At 38.0% G+C, this 22,939-nt stretch overlaps 1 protein-coding gene across 1 annotated transcript in view; it reads right to left on the bottom strand.

The window, feature by feature from the left end:
• The window catches only part of PTPN13 (protein tyrosine phosphatase non-receptor type 13), a 93,760-nt gene extending 72,390 nt beyond the window's left edge, over positions 1 to 21,370 (bottom strand). Inside the window, exons 1-5 of the mRNA XM_080621128.1 lie at positions 20,561 to 21,370; positions 12,338 to 12,507; positions 6,641 to 6,706; positions 4,058 to 4,243; positions 1,233 to 1,326 (exon numbers count right to left, since the gene is read on the bottom strand). Of these exons, the coding sequence (XP_080477254.1) occupies positions 1,233 to 1,326; positions 4,058 to 4,243; positions 6,641 to 6,706; positions 12,338 to 12,507; positions 20,561 to 20,675 (631 nt within the window). The 5' untranslated portion in view covers positions 20,676 to 21,370. The remainder of the gene's footprint in view (positions 1 to 1,232; positions 1,327 to 4,057; positions 4,244 to 6,640; positions 6,707 to 12,337; positions 12,508 to 20,560) is intronic.
• Between the last annotated feature and the right edge of the window lie 1,569 nt (positions 21,371 to 22,939).

The raw sequence follows: 22,939 nt of genomic DNA, 5'->3' as shown, positions 1-22,939 counted from the left end.
CACTGACATAAGGTTTTTATATCAAAAAGTAGCCTAATCTAGGACACATCTCAAAAGATTCAATAAAGGAAAACCAACAATGCCTTGCCAGACTTGTGTCTAATTTGCAGTTTGTATTGCCACTAAGAATTCCATAGATAATTCTGGTTTCTGCAATTCACTGCACCGTTGCTTGACACAAAACTGAGGAATAGAGGAGTAACTTTAGCACATCAACAATACAATTTGTTCCAAGTTTAGTGATGGTAAATAGAAAGACAGCTAATGTGGGACAGATGAAAACCCTGTGTTGTTAAGAGTTACAGTGTTGAGTATTTGTGGGTGATGTAGTATTCCGCCACCAACATACTCCATTTACAGATGAACATTTTTAGGCAAGAATGGCCTCACCTCATTATCACATCTCACTGCCTTCATTATAACTACTTAAAGTGGTCCCATCTGATGCATTATAAAATGCTCTTTTCCAGCTCCTTAATTCTTCCAGAGAAATATGAGACCAGTCTTTGGAAGAACACATCCTCTTGTCCAAGAAGCCTAGCACAAAGCTGATGCTCCCACTGACCTTAAACAAGGACATCTAATGAAGTCATGCATCAGCTGTCAGGGGTTACATCACTCTATCCTTTTTCCTCCACAATGGCAACAGCCACAGTCTACCTCCTCCCTGCGCCTGCCTTTCCCCACCTCACTCCAGTTCACTCTTTCCTTACTTCCCTGAAGTAATCGTACAACCCTACCTGGTCTCCATATCCACCTCACCGTCAAAGCACAGCAGAACTGTGATGGAAAAAAGAAGTTGGAGATAAAAAGTTTTGCATGCAGAGAAAGAGTCCAGGTCTGCTTGGAAAGCAGGGAAAGAGGCTGTGTGCTTCTCTATACACAGAAAGCAGAGTCCAAAAGAGGGAACTAAGAAAAGCTGCTTCTTGTTCCTCTAGCTGACCTAGCTTCTGCTAAAGATTCTCTTTCTCCAGAAACAGAACTTTTGGCCAAGAGCCTTTAAAACCTATTCCTACCATCAGGACTGAACTGGAAAAAGACATGTTTTTTCTTGAAACAATTATTTCATGTCACCATCACCAACAGTCAGCTAGACACTGAACCATCATAGTTCTGTGAATGTCAGCATGTCCTCCTATATTCAGTTTCTTTGGCTGCACAAATCAACCCAAGCTTGGTCTTCCACAGAGCTGTATTTATTGCCATAACCCTTACTGCAGTAAAGTACTTACCTGTGGGAAGTCCTTTTCCCCTCAGCCTCTCTCGAATAGCCTGGCTTCTGTCTGGCTGCAATTTTCTATCGCCATTACAAGAAAGCTGATCCACCTGCAAAAAAACCCAAACAACCAGTAACACAAATATTGAAAGATGTCAACAATAAGTTTCCATTATGTAAACGCACAATATAAGTCAGTGCCAAACAGTTTAGTGGAAGTTCAAATTTTTTCATAAAAAACACATTCATCAGTGAGAAGACCCCCTAGAATTATCTATATTTAAATAATCCACGCATTATTTTTACTACATATTTGGCCTACCTTTTTCCACTATGTGTAAATTAAGTTTGTAACTTAAATACATCCCACCCCTATAGCAAACTGAAGAGACACTCAAAAACCATGTTCCACAGCTGCAACATGAGTGGAGCTTGGGATTGGTAAGATGAGCTTTCTGTGTAACAGGAAGAACTCTCTTGTACTTGGTAGTTTTAGGTTGATACCTCACACAATTTACTACACATGCAAAATCTTCATGCATTTGTCAGTAGCCTATTCTTTAGCCCCTCAGGCACGTTCCTTCTGTGTGTGAGGCTTAACTAGTCCCAGACTTTTAACTTTTTATTTTCTTAATCACTAGTTCTCTAAAAGAAAAAAAAAAAAAAAAAAAAAGGCATTTTCCCACATGTACAATCATTCAAAGAAGAGCTTATTTGCTACAACAAAGAATCTTTAGTGAGATCTTCTGATATGCTGGGACTTGGCTTAACTCGGACAGTGGCTTAGCTGGGAGGTGGGAAGGAGAAATCAAGCAGCCTTCTATCCATTACAGTTACAATGCAACTCAATTAACATTAAGCAGACAGAATTGGTCTTGTGCTATATTGCCCTTTTCAAAGTGTGGAACATGGAAAGTGAAAACATTCAAACAGGGCCTCTCACAGCCTCAGCTGTGTTTTACAGAGCACCAATTGATCAGTTACAGAGCTAAGATCTCTCTAGCCTTTGATAAAGCCACGCAAGACAGGAGGCATGCTGATCTTAGAATAGCAAGCTGTACTTTGGTTCTAAAAACTCAATTTTATATGCTTTTCTTATTAACTTAAGAATTCCAGCACACATACAGAGGACTAAACATTAAAAACAGCAGGGATGGCTAGCTGAAGTGTATGAAAACACAGCAGCACAGCTATGTCGTTGTTATTCTGTCAACTCTTAGTTTTATTTGGCTGTTTTGTTCTTGTCTTCTTGCAAAGCCAATGCAGCAACACGTTATGAATTAGGTTACTGGTAGAGGAAACCGATAAGGTTAGCAAAACTTCAGCACTGGATAACTGCCAGTAGTCCTGCTCTTTCATTATGAGCATGGTATAGGAGGCAGGAACGCAGTAGCTGGATTCAGTACGTACATTTGGGACCACTATTGCTGTCTTTGGCAGGTCAGTCTATATTATTCTGTCACACTAATGTCACACTCCCTCTGAAAGCCTACTGATAAGAACAAGATGAGGAAAAGTGAAATATTTGCCAAGCAGAAAGGGCCTTTAGGAACTTGGAGACTGATGCCTCACTCTCCATAGTGGCCTTTTCTGTAGCGTGTGGCCCGATTTTAGGTTTGGATCTTTATTTTAATAGCTTCACTGATTAAGGCCTTGTAGGCCTTTATTTCATTGAATGACAGACTTGCTTTTCTTGGCAACTACACAGGACTTCAGATATTACAGAGAGGAGCACTGGACTGACAGACATAACCTCACAGACTAGACAATGCTTTGTGGAGCTCAGGCTCAGCATTATTTCCAGAGGCCTGTCGTAATCAGCTGCTGCCAAATACTAGACAAATGCAGGGACCTCTCACCTCATGCAAGTGTTTCCAAACCAGATTTATGAACAACTGTCTAACTATTAGATCTTAACAATTATTTTTTTACAAGGAAGCATTAGCAAGTCAAACATTTTTCTTGCAATTACAGTGCTGTCTCTCTAGACACCAATTTTTACGTTCACATATCCCCTATGAGATAAAAAAAGGAGTTTCAATGATATAAAGCCAGATAAAATTCAGGACCACCATGGAATATCATTCCAGCAGTAATAAACAGCTCATTATTTCTTCTAATTATAAACAGAACAGAAGGAAAGCAAGTATTGGTCACAGAACAATGTAACAGTATCAATAATTGATGGCCTTCCTTCCTACTCAGAGCCTTGAAATTATTTAACTATTCTGAAGTTATGTTGCAATGGTTTAGGTGAAGGGAGAGGTTGCCTGTCAGGAACAGTAACTTTGCAACCTGAGTTCATGTAGTTCCTTTTACTTCTGAAAACAGTTTAATGCACTTGTCATCATTAGACAGTAACATCCTCCACAATTATCATATCCAAAAGCAGAACTGCAAGAGAACTGGCACACTGCCTAAAATGTACCTCTTCCTGTTAATAAACAACTCTCCAAAAGTCAAGCATAGCTTTAAAAAACAAAATTCACAGAAATCATTGCTGAAGCATTTCAAGTAGCAACAATGCTAAGGCTTGCCCCAGAGTTCATCATGGTTTTTGTTCTCCCGTTTTTCCCTACGTTACTTTCAATGAAGACGAACAGTTCACAAAACTACCTTCCTCAGAAACAGCAGTCATGAATACATATTCCAGGAGGAACTGTCGAGTGCACAAATTGTTACAGGGGGAGAAAAGGAATTCTCTCCTTTCAACACTCACCCTTATCAAAATTGCAACATCATAAAACAAGAGGAAGAATGACTGCAGAGTGACTCTGAATTACCAGCTTTGCTCTCTTCCTGCTCATCTCTATTATTCTTCAAATGCTGACAGAGACTTACCCCAGACAGGCTTCCCAGAACCAGTCTGACCAACTGTTTCACGTATGAAAAAGAAGGGGCACAGTTACTGTTCCTTATGTGGGCGCTGCAAGCATCCAGAACAGTCCGTACAGATACACGGGCATAAATGACATCTTCACACATGCCGAGGAGTATGCTGTTGAGATGATCTCCAAGTTTGATAGGCTAGTGACAAACAAACACAGGAGAGATAGGAGAACCAGTTTTATCAGTGACTTGTGGTATACACCGAGACAAAAGACATTCAGCACAGTAAAATAACCATTTATGAGACTTACTTGCCTATATTATCTGAATACCAGTTTGAAAGTCACCATCTAGGTGGTGAAAAAATAGCAGTTGTAGATCAGGATAGGCATTCATCATGTAGATTAGATTCTTACTCTACAACAAACTGGCTAAAACCAGCTGCCTGATCTGTAAGTTCAAGTCACTAATGCTTCCCTTTCTCAAGGACTTAATGATTGGCAGAAAGGTTCAGAGAAAATTTTCTCTGCTGTTTTTGAACATTCTGCAATTTCATAACTGTCTCTGCTCATTTTCTACAGTTCCTCACCTCACCAACATTTTGCAGCAGCTGTGTTAGCATTTCCAAAGTGCAGTGACATCAGCAAACAGTACCAACCAAAAAAATAAGGAATAAACCAGGAAAGCCACTAGTTAAGGAAGCAAAGCTTCACAGTTGCAAGACAACACCCATACAGTTAAGAACCATCTAGAATTAATTCTCCTCTACCCATTCAGCTAATCCAGCATGTATGTGGAATATCACTCCTCAGGGCATGCAATAATGAGCAATAACATTTGTTCCCAGATGCCGCAGGCACTTGAGACTTTCTGATCCGCAACTATCCCAAAGTGGGTGGTTACCCACAAAGTACAAGCATGGTTGTGCTTTTTGCATCAGAGAGCACTTCAAACCATTACAATCTGCCAATATTCCCTGTATTAGTACTCTTAAGCTGTACCTTAAAAAAAAAATAAATAAAGAAGAGGGTTCTGGATGACCCTTGTTCAATTAACACAGGCTTCTCCCATCTCTCTGTTTAGCACTTTTAACTAGTCGCAAAAATCACTCAATATTCAACCACACTCCCAGCAGAGAAGCAGCTCACTAGCCAACACAGGCAGACAAATATGGAAAAAAACCCCCTTAAATACAGGAAAATCTGAATGTGCAATTTAACAGTTAAAAGTAATGCCATATGCAGACTGTCCTTTTGCCCCCACTAACGCCACTGGACACATGCAGCACATGACACATCCCAAAGGTAAATTCTAGACTTCTACTCTCTCTTTCTTTCCAGGCATACCTCACCTCACTGTCTTTTAGAAAAATATTATTATATCAAAAAGTAGAGTACTCCTTCCCACTGCATTACTGTGAAATTGTTGCTACAACCTGACACAAAAGGAAGAAACAAAGCAAAGGGATGACTAAAATTCATGCCAACTTTCTGTTCAACACCTGCCTTTACCTACCTTCAATCACTCACTACAGCTGAATAGTGCTCCTTTCATTTCCTACAAGATGGGAGAGCAAAGAAAGGGCATAGCAGTCTAAGAAAATATTAGGGCTCTTGGGACAGGCAGTGTAGGCATTGTAAATAAGTACCCTTAAAACAGTCATCGCTTCAATTGTTCTGACTTTTGCATTTGGGCAGCTATTTCCAAATCAGTATAACTGAGAACCCAACTAGCACTAGGAACTGAACACTTACATTGCCAAAGAGCCTTTCAAAAGTTTCTTCCTTACCCTTACACATAACATCAACTAGTGGGACTGAACTCAAGTATGAAACAGAAACAGCTCCTTGAGCTGCACCATGCTCTGCCAAATCCCGCAACTGCAAGTCCATCATGAAACACTTTTTTGGATGCATTTCATCTTATGTTCACTCTTCTGCATACTGACTTCTGAATGTTTATTTGGGGGCAGGGAAGGAGCACCCAGGAAGATGATGAATCACATCATCTTCAGTCAGTTTTGTAGAGCCAGCCTAAGAGTTCTGCTGGGTGTGTGAAATAATCCCATTGAGCAGTAACACTCATCTCTAAGCAGTTTGCAACTGTGTTAGCATTGACTGACAAGTGAATAGCAAGAGTCTACTCCCTCTTCCAAACAAATCATACCCTTTCTTGGCCATTGTGTAACGTAAGTATCTTTATGTGCCAAGTCCAGACTCACTGAAGCAGCAGCATAGAGAACAAGTTGCTGTATTATTAGTAAAGTATTTAAAGATTTGTTTTTATCTAAGCCTAAACCAAAACAAATATTTTTCTCCTTTGTTAGCAGCTTCAGCTGTTGTCTTTTACCCTGTGACACTACAGGATAAACTAGCCCAGATATATCTTCATGGAAACTAACAGAAAGGTAGTATCAGCGCCTTCCTTCTGCAAGATACCACCACCCTCACACACTCCACAGGAAAAAGTTCCAAGTACAGGAAAGAAATCTTCCTCTGCAGTGTCTCATTATGACACCCTACGTGTTAAATGCATATTCAGTCAAACTATCAAGTCTGAAGTTGCAATATTAAACAAAATGAAAGCTAAACTTACCTGACTTTGAGGAACTTCATGGTCAGCTCCCCAGAAGAGTGCCATACCGAGAGAATAAATATGGACCTGTCATAAGGCACGAGACATAAACTCATTGAACAGGACTTGAAATGCAAAGCAGAGCTTTAAAACAGAACAACTAACAGCATCATTTTGTCTGGTATTTAGTATCATTTAGTCCTGGTATTTAAGCTCACTTGTTTTTCGAATTTTTTTTCTCCTTTGCTTACTGCTATGAAATAAATATACTGCATCTAACCAGTGCCTCTGTCTTCTCTGTTCAGTTTTAAGCTTTCATCTCACTTTGAAGCCACAAGCACATGTAATCCCTTTTATCAGCCTGGTGTGGGGTACACACTCTATTGCTTTGTCCAAGGGTCCTTAAATTTTAATCTAAACGCAAGGCAGACCTTAGCAGGAATCAAACAGCAGGCTACTACTGTCAAGAGATCCCCAAGACTGGGATAAAGGAAAAAAAGGAACGAACATAAAAGCATCAACATAGAAAGCAGTCACCGTAACCTATTATTGACACTTTAAAATACATTAATCATTACATGCACAATTAATGATTAATATCAGCATTAATGACATTAATATATCTTTAACATAATTAGCCCATCAGGACAGGGTATAAAACCTTTAAATACTGCAGAATTGAGAGCACAAACACATACTTCCCCTGTAGGTAACTGTGAAAACCGAACAGGTAAACAAGTGCAGAAAAAAGGCAGTTTTTCTGTACTGTGTAAGTAACATACACTAGTGATAATTCTTTCTACCAAGTTATTAGTAATATTTGTACTACTTAAATTTGTGCTACTTAAAGCAACAAGCTTATTAGATAACTGTGCAGGTGATGAACAGCAATTACAGGGGCAGCAATAAATTAAAAGCAATTTGCCTAAGTCAGCCTCTTTGCTAACTAAAAGCAAAACATCTAACTTAAGTCCTAGAAATATGTATTGACAAGATCTGTCCAGACTCGGGTACTTCATATAGAGATTTAAAAAAATTAAGTGTAAATTGAGTATACAAATGTAATGGATGGTCTCAACAGAACTTACAAAATTAGAATAATAATTTTCTTCTTCTCATATTATAATACATGGAGTTGTTAAAAATCAATCATCTAGGCATAGCTTAAGGTCCTACAGGAGAATTCATCTTTGTACTGAGAAATCTCTTAGCCTGCTCAAGACAACAAAATATATTCTCAAAGACTCAGAAAAAGGATGATGCATAAATATTTTCCATTTTAGACCACTCCATTTGAAAGACATTATACCATTACTCCACTGTGCCAGGAATTAACCCCAAAACACAAGTATGATGTATTTTCATATTTCTGTTGTAAAGCAGAAAAAAAGTTTCCTTTTTATGAATTTGGAAGAGCAGCACAGCTTTGTAACAGGGTAAGGAAGGGATTACTAAATACACTTGGAAGCAACATGTCTTAAAGTTGCACTAGTAAATTCAACATGCTTTATTCATAGAAAATTGGAATTCAACGTACTTTGAGAAGCACTCCGGTCCTAAACTTCTGCCATTTAAATCTTGTCAGACGGTCTCTATCTAGCATAGCATATGAGTCAGTGCAGGACAGAAAGGTTCCATCAGGATAAGGCAGTGATATACCAGATACTGCTGACACACGGTTACTCACCGGTACAGTCCAGTCATCCGACAAACACTGAAACACAGCTGTATGCTAGACACAAATACGTAGCCAGCACTGTGTACCTAACAAGGGCTCACCCATCCTTCAACCTCCTCTCCCAGAAAGAAAGCACTGGCCAAAGCAGGGTCTCTCTATTCCATACAAAGAACAGAATAGGACAGAAGTCACAGACACTGTAACTCAAGGGTTCTCAGTTAATACCATCACCCCATTCAACCAGAAACATTATCTTTTAAATACTGAGAAAATTGTTCCATATCTGGTTGTGAAAAAAATCCAACACAACAATGAAAAACAACAAACAACCCCCCCCCCAAAAAAAAGCCCCCCAACTCCTCCTGTCACCCAGAAATGCAAAAAAAGCAATTAAAAAGTCTGTTATCAAAATTATTAATTCTAATCAGAGAACTGGTCATGGTTCTAAGTTTGTCAGTATTCAAGAAGCATTTGGACAATGCTCTTAAATGTATTTAACTTTTTGATTGCTCTCTGTGGAGTCTGAAGTTGGACTCTACAATCCTCATGGGTCCCTTTCAACTCAGGATATTCTGTCATTCTATGATTCTAAGCTTCAACATAATGGAAGGTGTTTTCAACAACCAAGAAGTGCATCATCCTCAACAAAAATATTACCATACAACCCTTCAAATCAGACCTCTAGACTAAAACATGCTACTGTAAACAGCTTTCAAAATAAAAGCATCTCTTCAAAAATTCTAGCTTATTTTTCTATTTTGATACTTTTAATATTTTCCACAGAATATCAAACATCAAATTAATTTCCAAAATGAATCACAGAATGAATGAGATTGGAAAAGACCTTTAAGATCATCAAGTCCAACCTTTATCCCAGGACTGCCAAACCCATCACTAAATAATGTCACTGAAGGCCTTGTCTACACAGCTTAAGAATGCTTCCAGGGATGGCGATTCCATCGCTACCCTGGGCAGCCTGTTCCAATACCTGACCACCCGTTCGGTTAAGAAATTTTTCCTAAGATCCAACCTAAACCTCCCCTAGCACAGCCTGAGGCTGTTTCCTCTTGTCCTATCTCTTATCTTTCACTATAATTTTCTGTATGGTTTGCTTACTCTATTTCCAATGAGCTTGCAGCTACCTCAGATTATTTTGTATTCAAATTGACTGTGTCTAGGAATCAAAAGGGTATTCATTGACTATAACTTTTTGTATTACTTGAATACACTGTTACTTTGTGTTAGCAAGTAAAGTCATAACTTCAAAAGACAAATGCAACCCTGTCACTGTGTTACAAAGCATTAAGATGTTTTTCTGCCTTCAGCAGCTTTCTGACATGGTCTGATTTCAGAATAACAATCAAAAAGGAAAACAGTGAAAATTTCCAGTAAATGAATTCAGTGAACTACAGCAAGTTGTGATAGGAAAAAGTTAAAAATTACCACAGTCAGCATGTGCGAAGCAAGATACAAGAAAGAAGAAGCCAACATACCAAGACAAATAACCAGTGTACCATCCAACACACAGTTTAATACAAATGTAAAGACAGTCAAAAAACCCCGATGCATACGTAAGCTGCTTACAAGCCTTACTAACTTTAAGCAAGCCCTAATATGACAAAATTTTTTGTACAAAGCTATGTTTCAGGTAGCTGTCTACTTCCATACAAGCAAGTAAGCAAATAAACCCAAAAGGACTGATACGTTTGAGGCATTTGGCACAGATGCATTACACAGCGTAGTTCCCAACCAGGGGATTATAGACCAGTGTTACAGATGCTCTGGTATTTTTCCTGATTCATTATTAGAGATTATTTTTACATGTACTGGTATATAGCATGGCCATCATGAAAAGAGTTCAATTCTTAATGGCACATTCATAAGAATACAACTGGAGGGTCTCATATGAGCACATGCAGGATGAGTAATTCTCAGATCCTATCTTGAGATTATCTTCACTGCACCCAGACATGACTACCACAATGGGAAAACAGCTGTGTGATTTTCCACAAGGCTTTAAACCAAGAACAAGAATGGTAGTAGCAAGTTCTCTTCAAATGTTTTTGTACCATCCCAGGCTATCAGAACAGTTAATTTCCTCCACCAGTGCGTGCAAAACACACACAGAAAATCAAGTAGAGTTCAAACATAATACAGGTTAATTATTCTCAAGCCCAAAGCCTGAAGCTTCAGCCTAAAGCTAAAGCTGAATAGCACAAGCTAAAGGATTTTATTTAGTTTATACATGACTGTATGAGTAATTTGCTTATGTAAAGCCAAAGCTTGCCTATTTCCACATCCAGTTGTTTCCCAAAGAAAACAGAAACACAGTTGCTGCAGTCTAGAGTCTCAATGTTGTTATCAGCTCCCAGCAAACAAGGTTATACTGTTATCAAGTCACACAGCCACAATCAGTGAGGATCAATCAGCGCTGCCTATGTGCAGAAGCCCAGTATTTGGTCGCCGCCTATTGATATGCTCTGTGCTGGAGTTTACAGGCCGCAGTGGCCCATCTGAGTATTTCCTGCCTAAAGATTAAGATAAAGAAGTATCAGAGCATGGCTTTTAATAGTAACAGTTCTCTGTTTATTGAAAAAAGTAACATACTGAATGAATACTGGCACAGAACAAAGAATGCAACCAGCTCTAATGAAGGTCACACCAATGTCAGTTCAAAACTGTTTTCTGGCATTTTAAAGGCCTGTTTTGTATATTAACTTCAGAGTTGGCACTAGAGGTAACATTACTGTCTTCAACAGTGTTGTCTCTTGAAAGAGGATAAACAATTCCAACAGTATGACTACAGAGTTTGGCAGCTGCATCCTACATAACTGATCCAGAATTTGCATTGATGTCAAATTTATTTTTATTTCTCTATTAAAATTTTCAACCAAGGTTGCTAATTTTTTATAGTTTTGTCATAGATAAAATTATATACATATTTTATTATATCATTAACTTTGACTATATTGCAGGGCAAAAAGGATGTCTGAAGGGCTTGCAAGTAAGTGAGGGAACAGTGATTTTTGGTAGGTATTTGGTGATACAGTCCTAAAGAAAACTGTCTATATACAAGGTTTAGAAGAAAAAAAGCTGCAAACACAAAAAATTCAACACAAACCTCCCCCATGTTTCAATAGTCCTTGTGCACACAACAGCAATCAATGCCAATCCAGTTTCCTCTGGAGTAAGAGTACATTGCTGTTCTTCCCAATGTCATAATTGATCCCAGATTACAACAGTGGTTGTGGCTAGCTTCCTTCCCTAAGGGTTATCGATCCAGAGACGCCAAAGAGATGGAAATAGGGCTCAGTTTCTTTCTTACTCCCACACATTAAATATCTTTGACAAGGCCAAGGGAATATTTTTCTGGGGAAAGCATTACCGTTTGCAACAAATTATTGTTAGAAAAAGATTTGAGAAGCTAGTCATTTTGACTGGGCACATCAATGACCTGGAGAAGATCACACATACAACCCTTACCTGCCTCAACATCTAACCTTGGGGAAGAGTTAAAAAAGGAAGGTGGAAAGGACTTGTGTTTTGCACACAACTGAGGAATACTTAGGTTAATTAAAACAAACTTTTCCTTCCAAGATCAGTGTAGGAACACTCATTTTTTTAAGCCCTGAATTGTGCTTGAGAAATTCCCTTGCTTATCTCTCAGATGCATTTTGTAAAAAATATTTTAAAAAATTGAAATACATGGTGTTGCTGTAATTTTTTAGAAAAAGAAGGCAAAATGTTGCTTACTAACTGATGGTCAGTTATTCTGTGCAGATGTTGCCCAACTATGGCTGCCAGTAGCACACATGTGACAGGGACCTACACACAGACACTTCTTCAGTGCATATAATTATAATCACTATCCCACTTCTATAGAAAGAGCAGGAGGATCCCTGTTCCTCTCACAAAAGAAACCTAGAATTATACATACAAATCAAGAAACATAGGGAGCCAAAAAGGACAGTTTAAAGCTACTTTGTGAAGGGATCAACAGCAATAGACAACTACTGTTTGCCAAGGAAGAGGTACTCTACCTTTTCAACATCTGACAAAGATGATAGAGAATGGTTCTGCAGAACTTCTGGTGCTGTAAATGCCCGCAGGTCTTGTTGGGAGACTTTTTCATCTGTAAACGTTATGCTGCCAGATGGGAGCAACAGGAGAGACCATGGAGAAATGATGAATCCCAGAGCAGTAGGATCAGCTGTATTTGAAAAAAACCAGACAAATGAAATTAAAGCAACGTTCTTTGATGTTCTTGCTTGATGTTACTTTATTTGCTCAAAGGCATGCTTAATAACCAGTCTACAGATTATTAATCGAATAGATTCATGCTTCCTTTTCCACTTGTGGAGCTTCATAACCACAGTAACCACCTCAATTTTAATCACACTAAAGAGTAGCACCTATCTTTATTGACTATTCCTTGCTATTATCATACCAGCAAGCTGCTACAATACTCACGAGGACTCCTGTCCTCAGGATGTTTCATTTATATTACAGTTGATATATAAAATGATCACATTTCCTACCGTACATGTCATTAAGGCTAACTCCATTCCTATTGTAGGAATTAACTGCTTTACTAATATATCATTGCTGCAACAGCAATAATCTGAAGAGAGAAGACAAAGTTAGTAGAGAAGGAAATTCTTATTAGAGTAGCTGATAGAACTGGACAAAAATGGAAAAGTTCTGGGGCACAGAAGTATTTTTTTGGCCCAAAGGAAAACAAAATATTTCAAAAGGGAGGAGGAAAAAAATAATTCTAGGCAGCAGTGAAAGCAGGCAAAGAAGAAAACTAAAACCTTACTAAGACTGCCCATTCAAATCCTGCTTATAACACTTGAAAACAGCAAAACTAGCACTGAAATCAGTCAACCAAAAGTGACAGAAAATTTCCTACAGCACAAATACATAATCTGCCAGCTGTGTTTTTGATGTCTGATAACACTGCTGTCAAGCTTCTGGCCACAGGCCTCCTAAAAAAAATAAAATAAGGGTAGGAGGGGAGGAAGGAGGAAACACAAGCCACATGCGCAGGGGAAAGTGTTAAACCCCAAAACCTACCTTGAAAGTAAAAGTTAACTAAGGCAGGCAAAAGAAAGACCATTTCCTTGAGTCAAAATATTTTTTTCTACGCCTCAAACAGTAAATCAGCTCAGTTTCACTGAAGGAGGCATAAGCTTTTGTCTAAGTAGAAACAGAAGTTAACTGTTAATTTTCTACAGGCAAAGAGGCAGTTGGTCTGTTTTCTGCTACATGATATATATCAAAGACTTGAGGAAACATACATTTAAAGGACAAGTATTTCTTTTTCCTCTACACAGTAAGCAACAACAGCAGAATAATAATTTCCTCTTTCAGCTTCACCACTAACAAAATTTTCCACTCTCCTATCAGCTCAAGATGTTCCTACAGTTCTGGTTCCTAGCTTGTTCAATTATCTTGTAATCTAGAATACTTCTAATCTCCTACGAAATGTATTAAATTACTGCTTGCAGGTATCAGATGTAAAAGGATCTACCAAGTAAGTCCTTCAATTTCTCAACTCCCCTTCCTCCAAGAGAAGCTAAGAAATTGCTTTTAAGCTTTCTACATTCTGTGATGCCAAAGCAAAACCATATTAATAATTTGGTAGTACAATTATCCAGAAAAACATTCCCAACTTGTAGGTCCTGAAGCTCCGAAAGTTTCCCCTCCTACCAACATGTGCAAGAGAAACCATTCCGTAGAGAACCCAATAATTAATTTTTCAATCTAAGACTAACATACACAATTTTCTGAATATCTTGACTTGCTATGCAGAATTTTGCTTTACAAAGGAAAAGAGGCCATGGAGAGCAACAAACATTCTAGAAACGGAAACATCCTACAGACTGTACTCAAGTAGCTATTTCAAGTTGTTTAATCCCCTGAGAACCAAAGAAGTTTGTTACAGTTTTTCTAACAGATTTTAAAAAGCCAGGGTGTTTTCCAGAAAGCCAGTATGACAAGCTTAGGATTCACAGTACAGAACTGGTTTCTCCCTGCTCTGCTTTTTACAATATACGAGAGAGGCTCAGTCTTTTTGACTTCTGGAAATGTGTTTCATTGATCTGGTTTTCTCCCATTGGTCCATAAGAAATTAGTGATTGATGGATAGTATCTCTGATCATCAAGGGTAAACCAATTTAAGCTCTCACAAAGAACTGCTGAGCTCCTCATGGAAACCAGAGTTCTCTGTCATACATGTATATATTTAAAAAAGCCCCAACCCCCCAAAACCACCCTAAAAACCACCTAATACATGAAGCCATACACAGCAGTATCTCTAGTATACACAGAAGACAAGATCTAAGGGGTTTTTTCCTATTCTATTTCAGTAAGTAAAATTGAAAGGCATGTTAGATAAACCTATGGATGTCAATATAAGCTAAACTAAATAAAACATGGCTCAACAAACAAGTCATACAAGTTTCTTTACGCTTCTAGACCTCCACCAGTGTGACTTCAAATACTTCTAATTATTGAATTTATCAAGGTGCTTGGATTTTATTTTTTTTATAAATGCACTAACATTGTATGGATTTGGTCAAGAAAAGAAATTCTAAATTTCATGCTGACATTAATTACCAATCGGTACACTGCAGTACACATTTTCCCTCTTCCCCACAGCAATCCAATTGACTCCTAGCTACAAAAAGATTTAAGTCTGGAATCACTCCCTTTAATGGCTATGACAAAAATATCTGCTTGATACAGCAGTGAAAATAATCAATCATGTCCAAGATCATGGTGTCACCAGGAAGTGTAGCAAGACACCTGGCATGAGGCAAATGATATTACCTCTACAGACACCTTCTCTTAGCTTAGCCAACTTCAAAACCAAAGAGTTTAGAAATCTCATATTGTGAAATAGCTATCAAATATGTAAACTTAAAAATAAGATGAGCTGATAAAAACTCCTCCAGCAAGACCTTTAAATGGAACATATGGTGAAAGTAGTGAAGACTGACATCAACTGAATTAAAGAGAATTTGAATTAAGAATGAAAATGGCATTATCAGTTCCTCCCATCCTCAAGAAATTCCATTTTGCACTATATCTCTAACCCCACTTCCACAAACAGAACAACTACCTTTCACTGTTGTGGCAATAATTTCAGATACCAAACGAAAGAAATGTGAAGATGGGAAGACCATTCCTATTATATGTGCATATGAAAATATCACACTATATAGCAAAGCATTTTTAGAAAGACCACCTTAGTTGGCCATCAACTTCCAAAAATGACTTTGTTAGTAACTACTGGATTATTTACTAGTTCTGTGTTTATAGACCATTGACATAAAAAATTAAATATTTTAAATTACAAGATATCTGCTTAAAAGCCCCAAATAGAGAACCTTCAAGTAATGTTAAGGGTTTAGCATTAAGTGAATGTTTTATATGACTAAGACTTTAAATACTTATGAACTTTTCATATTCTGAAACATACTACAGAAACAATGAGACTGTTATTTTAAAAAGCCCCAACCCCCCAAAACCACCCTAAAAACCACCTAATACACGAAGCCATACACAGCAGTATTTCTATTATACACAGAAGACAAGATCTAAGGGGTTTTTTTCTATTCTATTTCAGTAAATGAAATTGAAAGGCATGTTAGATAAACCTGTGGATGTCAATATAAGCTAAACTAAATAAAACACAGTTTAGTTTTAAGACAGTAAAAACCCCACCACATTTACCTGACATCTTACCAATATTAATTTAAACAAACTTTGGAACATACATTTGTCCCCTACAGATGTAGAGGCTGAATTTATTTATCCACATACAGTATTTCTGTCCACAGTCTTCACGATCTGAAGCCATGTACAATGGATGTGTTTAACTGTAAGTTTAGAAAAAGGGCTGATTTTGCCAAGCTAATTTTGTTGACATTTTCTTAGCTTCCTCTTTTAGTAGCTTTTAACTAATATAGCAGATCATATTGCCTACATCACAAGTCGGGGAATCTGATCTGCTGTTACAAAGGATGAGAAGAAAGTAACTTGTTCTCCATTTCCTTCCTTAAGGCATGCATCACAAACCAAAACAACTGTCTCAAAGCTCCTACTATGCAGATTTAACCTAAGAAAAGAAAGTATCGAAGATGCAATGCATCAAATAGCTTGGGATCATAAGGAAGCACGAGAAACTAGTTTGCAGCCATAATAATCATGTAATCTTCTGTTCAGGCTTTCAGAAGAATTTACAAGAGCAGGAAGGGAAACGTATTAGGGGGAAATGACAAAAACAAAAAAACCCAACCAACCAACCAAAACAAAACAAAAGAGGTTAAAGCACTGGAATTCAGGATATGGATCCTGGCCAATTTTCTATCCAGTAGGTTTTGAATTGCGCTAGTACTGCCAGCCTTCCCAGTTAACTCCAGAACTATGCAACTTGGTAACAAAACACTTGTGAGAGCACAGTTTTATCAAGCAGCGCCAAGACAGAGATAATGTGCTCTTACTTGAAGTGAGACAGTGAACTGGTTTTGAATGCAATAAAAACTAAAATAATCTTTAGCTACATCTGCCAAACAAATGAAAGACTTATGAAACAGTCTTTTAAGTGATTTAACAGGATACAAGTAGCCAAAGATGAAAAAAAAAGCCCACTACATTATAACAGACAGTAAGTTCAGGTAGAAATCTAAAATGGATCCATTCTACAATATAGATGGCAGGTAACTTTGAATTCCCAGACTATATAGGATACAATTCAAGCTCCTTCACTTTTGTTTTCTCTCTTAAGCCACAGCCATTAGCAAAAAAGATTTTAAATGATGTACATTTCATTCCATGACACAAAATCAATACCTTAAAAAGAGCACAGAACAATCCAAATAAAAATAAAATAAAAGCCAAACAACTCACACCAAAAAAAATACAACGAAACAAAACCAGAAAAACCACACCAAGACCCACAAAAGCCTGACCTCTTTCCTTCTCAGCTACCAAAAGATCAAAGGTTACCAGAAGGTGGGGAAAAAAAAAAAAAAAAAAAAAAAATCGTTCTTCAACAGTTATTGGTAAAGGGAAAAAACCAATTATTTAATAGCTGACAGAAATAAGTGGCTGGAAAGTGATGTGGATTCCCCCTCCCCCTCCATTGTGTTTTCTCTCTTGCCAATTGAAATTGGCATTTCCCTTTGCATCTCAACTAGGTCCGCAACTACTTAAGACCCAGCACTACTGCCCATCAACACATTTCACACTCTGCCTTCCTTCGCTTCATTATACTTACCCAAGCTAAGCAGATACAATGCTATGACTGTCAACAAGATACACAGGTGCCCCCCAAAACATTTTTCATTACATAAATAATTTCTCATATACAAATTTGCAAGACAGTCAATTTGTAAAATGTCTCTTTCTTTGCTCAACCTACTTTTTTATTAACAGACTTTTTTCCTCTTCTCTTCCCCGCGCCCCCACTCCGCCTTTAAACACGCCTTGAAACATAAGGTCCAGCTATTTTCAGAATCCACAATACACGCTTTAGCATTAGGAGTGGCCTAAGCATCAAATGAAGTCTTTATCACTCTCAGTTTTGATAAACCCTTTCCAGTTAAACCTCCCAAATGAGAGGGACACCTGGCTTGTAATTCACAGCAGCAGAGAGCACACTTACATGCTTCTTATATGCTCACATTTGAGACACTTAACTTCAAAGACCTGTTCCTTTGACCTCATGGAGTACTGTACATGATACAGCATGTCTAAACCAGCTGATACACCCTCTCAACAACAAAATAGTTATTGCAGATAATTAAACAGATGTAAGAGAAGGGCAGGTCTGGTATCGGCCTTTTCAAATCTCCAGATTAATCTCAACATCACTAGTCCAATTGATGTCAGATCTGCAACTGAGTGCTAGATTGTCTTTCTCCGCCATTTAACAGCTTACAATATGCTGACAAGACAGCTACCAGAGTTGATCTTCTAAATCAGTGACAAGCAACTGGGCATTTCAAGCTAATCTTTCACTTCTTGTAACAACTGAAATCAGTTTGTAAAGTGTTTTTGAAGAATTCAACACCTGTTAGAACTGTAAATCCAAATAGGCATAAAATCCTGCCCATTTCTGCACCAGTCACTGAATTAGACATGGTATGGCATGTGATTAACCATGTAAGACATGGATTTTCATTATGTGCTTCATTTACTCACTGCTGGATAAGAAAATATACTCACTAAAACACATGCAGTATTTTATAAGTCAAGGAGTCATTAAATCTGTAATAAAAGGTTGGTTTTGGGCATTTTTGCCTGTTCTCCTGAAACTAGTTTAAGTAGCAAATTAATTGAAGAATATGTTCTCAGTTGATGGGAGTACTAGCAAGGATTCTCAACTTCAAATAGACTGGCAAAACTCTTCCATGATTGAATAAATAAATAAATGGTTACTGGGGCTGGTATTTCCTTTAAGTGTGTGTGGTTGTGAGGCTTGTGCAGGGAGACTGGCAACAGACAGCAATGTAAGAGTTGGTAGTTTCTATGTCCTTTTTATCCCCCTCATTTCAAAACAGTTGGGCAACAGACTGCTGAACAATATGCCTTATTTTATTTTTTAAAAGAAATTTAATATAGAAAACACTGAAAACTTAGATTTTGTTACAGAACAACATGTTCACGAACTCCAGAGCTATACAATGAGAACGAGCATCTGTAAGACTAGTCAAAGCAAATATGCTATGGACTTGCAGGAGCTAAAAGCTTGCTCATTGATCTCTGCCAAGGAGCAATTGGTCAGTTCTGAAAAATTTTGGAAACTTACCCTTTGCCACAAAATAGCTCTTCCGTGCTGTATGCTAGGTCTGAAATTTGACCAAGGAAAACATATTTCTCTAGGACACCTGTTCGCTACAAGTCCTCCACAAACAAAGAACAAAATTGAGTCAGACAAGCCTACAGGAACCTCTGCATTCCCTGTTCCTGCATCTCTGCAATGCATCTTTACAAGCCAGCACAGAAATTGATATTCAAGATGACCAAAAAAGTTTCTAGATTGTTTCCTTTGCGAAGCCAAATCTTCATTAAAGACTATCTGGTTATTCTAATCTTGCTGGGAGCAATTATATTGCCTTTGTCAGCCTTAGCTATATAGTAAACCTCTTTCATTTGGTGTCTCTTGAGGTGCACGTTACCACAGGGCTATATCCCAGGTTAATTAATAGCATGAAACTAAAAATAGTTTGCTGAAATAACAGAAAAACAACTCAATAAAACGGCTTCACCTCCAACAAGAGACAGATTCTTCTGGCACTGATTTTATATGAATTTGTATTTTGGTCTTCGCTGATAGGAAGGCAAGACCAGAAGCTTCTGCCACCGCTGACAAACACTGCCCTACATTAAAAGCACACACCAGAAGTCCTAAGGCAGATTCCCAGTTTGTGCTCTCATCTTTCAGTACTTGTCCCTCTGAAGGAAGGTTGTGTTCTCATTATCAACACCTGCATGCAGCTTTCAGAGTCATTACGATAACTCTTTTCTGCACTGCTCTCATGTCAAGAAAGGGTCAGCTCTTATTTTCAGTGGAGACTTCATTCTCAAAAAGAATTTAGACCTAGGACAATGTCTTAAGTGGTTTTGCTCTATAGACTTGTGATCGTTCAGGTAGATTTCAAGATGGAGCTCAACGTGTTGATTCTTGCAAAGTGTACAAGAGTAAAGCTCTAATCATTCAAGATCTCTCTTAAGTCAAGGTCTCACTTGGTCTCAACAACCTGTCCTCTTTAAGAAAAAACAAACAAACAAACAAAAATCATTCCTCTGGTTCTCTCTGAGATGAGAAAGAGAGAGGAAATAAGATACCAGCTTTCCCTTTCCTGCAATACAAGAAACAGAGGGACAGGACAGTTAGTCAAATTAAAACAATAAACTCAGCATTCCTAATAAGGAATAATCCTCACACGCATGGGCTGTGAGCTCGCTGGTAAAGAGGAAAAGGGAAATTTGTCTGCGATATCAAAACTACCCATAATTTGCCTGCCAAAAAAATATTTCAGAGAACTTGATATAATTTCCTATTTATAATGCTAAGTCAAGCTTGATCAGAAATTAAATGCTGTGTGACAGTTTCTGTTCACATCTCCCTTTGGAATCCCTTTGGAATCTTTATGAAGTATCTAACAGAGAACACTTTCAGAGGTTGTGAAGGTACAAGACAGACCAAAATGTTTCCAGTTCAGTATATATCAGTCTCTAAAAATGCTTACCTTTTCTGAATAGTTCTTGAAGGCTCTCTGCACTTTGATTCAAAATCGCCCATACTTCCTCCTCTTGCAATGGCCCTCCCCGAACCTCCAGAGCCTCTGCCAGTGACACATGCATGTTACCTGGGAAGTGAGACAGACTGATTTAAGAGTTATTTTCTCCTTGCATGCAGTACTCAAGTAGTAATAACCCATGTTCAACTTTCAGTCACAAAAAAAATCTCTAACATTAAAAGAAACCATCAAATATAAATACTTCAAAACAGTCACTGTGGCAATAAAGAACTTTGAGCACCTGCTACTATGAAGAAGAAAAACTTAGGTTAAAACAACAATGATCCATATTAATACTGTAGGGTACTAAGGAATCAACTCAACAAGGTTGCATGCTATGGGCAAGAGTTTGCTCTGTTTAAAAAACAAAAAAAACTAAAACCAAAAAACCCCCAGAACGATTAGTAGTTACATGTTACTAACATAAATCAGCTATGAACATTATTTTGACAGGCTTAAGTCAAGCTGCTGTTAGGAAAGGAAACTGCTCTTCCAATATATTTTCAAGGGGCTGTTTATACTGTCTTACAACCAAACAGGCAAGCAAGCAAGCTAGCTGTGGAACTGATAGTTATCTCCTTTGTTCAGCTTATTCATACATTTACGAAAACTAAGTAAAATGGTTAAGCTGCACTCTACATATTGCATCACCAGAAAACAAATAAAGATTTCTTTCCCCAGCTAAAAGAGGTCAGGCCTTAGTATTTTTCCAATGACTTAAAGCATTTTCACCATACCACAATATGACATTCAATTGTCCAAAACCACTTTGAAAACTGAAGAACGCATCCCTAAATATTCTGAGAAAGTCAAAGCCTCATCATTTCAGTAAGCTCAGGAGCCAATGCATCAAGTGTCTGCTTAATTACTCCAGCTGTCTATACACACTAAATGCTCTGAGATTGAGCACTTGCAGTAATTTATATTTCTGACTGAGATGCAGCTGCAATCGCTTCTCTCTCTGCTTCTCTCTAAAGCCCAAAGAATAAAATCTTGAGACAGTGAGCCGCAGCACGAGCCCAAGGTATACTGTCAATCACAAGTGACAAGTTTGTTAGGTCTAAAAGGACCCAAAATTGTTGCTGAAAATGAAAACCACAGTTCCACAAGCAATGCATACTGGCCCGAGATCAGTAATTGATACCAACAGCTTTAGATGACCCAACAGTACTGTTGGAAGGTCCTCCCCCTTCCTCTCAATCAGCTATCTGGAGTCTCCCCATCAGCATACAAACCTGGCTCAGATGTCACTGTCACTCATGGCTATTAATCTAACAATCTGCAAGCAGAACAGGCTGACTAGTTATATTTCATTTCCAAATTGTCTAGGCAGTTTCATGCCTTCCATGTTATTTTACTTTCAGATAACCAGGCTCATACCCATACAATGGCAATACAAAAGGCTGAATATTCTGCAATTTCTAGCTGAAAAGATGGGCTTTGAAGATATTTGTTGAAGTACTACCCAGAGCCTTTTCAGCTGGAATTCAATACTACACAGTAAAAAATTACATACTATTGGCAGCATTACAGACCACTTATTTTTCCTTAATAGCTTGAAAGTTTTTGCTATTCAATTATTCTGCATTTTTACTAAGCCAGATACATTTTCAACAATTAATGTTCAAAAGTCAAAAGATAATGGAAGTAAAACCAGATCCATACCACATTCAAAAGAAAGATGAAATCTAAATCCCCAAAGACAAAAATAAATACACCATTCAAAATGGAAAGCTAGGGACTTGCTACAGACTTGTCATAAATGGATGAAAAGTCAGAGATAAACATTTTTCTAGTCAGTATGAGATCCACATACATCTGGCACAGTGTCTGATCTATAATCCATACCAGGGAATTTTCCGGTTTCCTTGTACTGTCTCAAATTTCAGTATGTACACCAGAATCAAACTGGATTATTCAGATTAAGAGATTTCATCTTCTCCTAGGGACTAAAAATGTATGATCTGAAAATGAAAACTTTTTATGTGAAACATTCTAAAGAAAGTATGCTGAGCACACCACTGAAAATAACCCCGCCCCCCCAAATCCTTCTCTGCCGCTCCCCTTTTGTCCATCCTGCAGAATCATGATTCTTTTCAACTATGATTAATAGCGTGGACTGTTCTGTAACAGACATAAGCTGATTCCCTATTTAACATCACTCCAGAAACCATAAGCGTGTCTGCTCAAACTCCCAAACATGCCACATAAACACTAAAAGAATTCTACAGAAGACACACTTCTTGATCACAGTAACAAGTGTATGCATATCTCCCCAGCCATGCAGACATGAGCTGTAGCAGTGTAAGCAGTAAGATCTGCTTGAAT

Source organism: Psittacula echo (assembly GCF_963264785.1).
Source record: "Psittacula echo genome assembly, chromosome: 1".
Lineage (NCBI taxonomy): Eukaryota > Metazoa > Chordata > Aves > Psittaciformes > Psittacidae > Psittacula > Psittacula echo.
The sequence above is the reverse complement of the archived record's forward strand: the minus strand, read 5'-3'. Positions and strand labels throughout refer to the sequence as shown.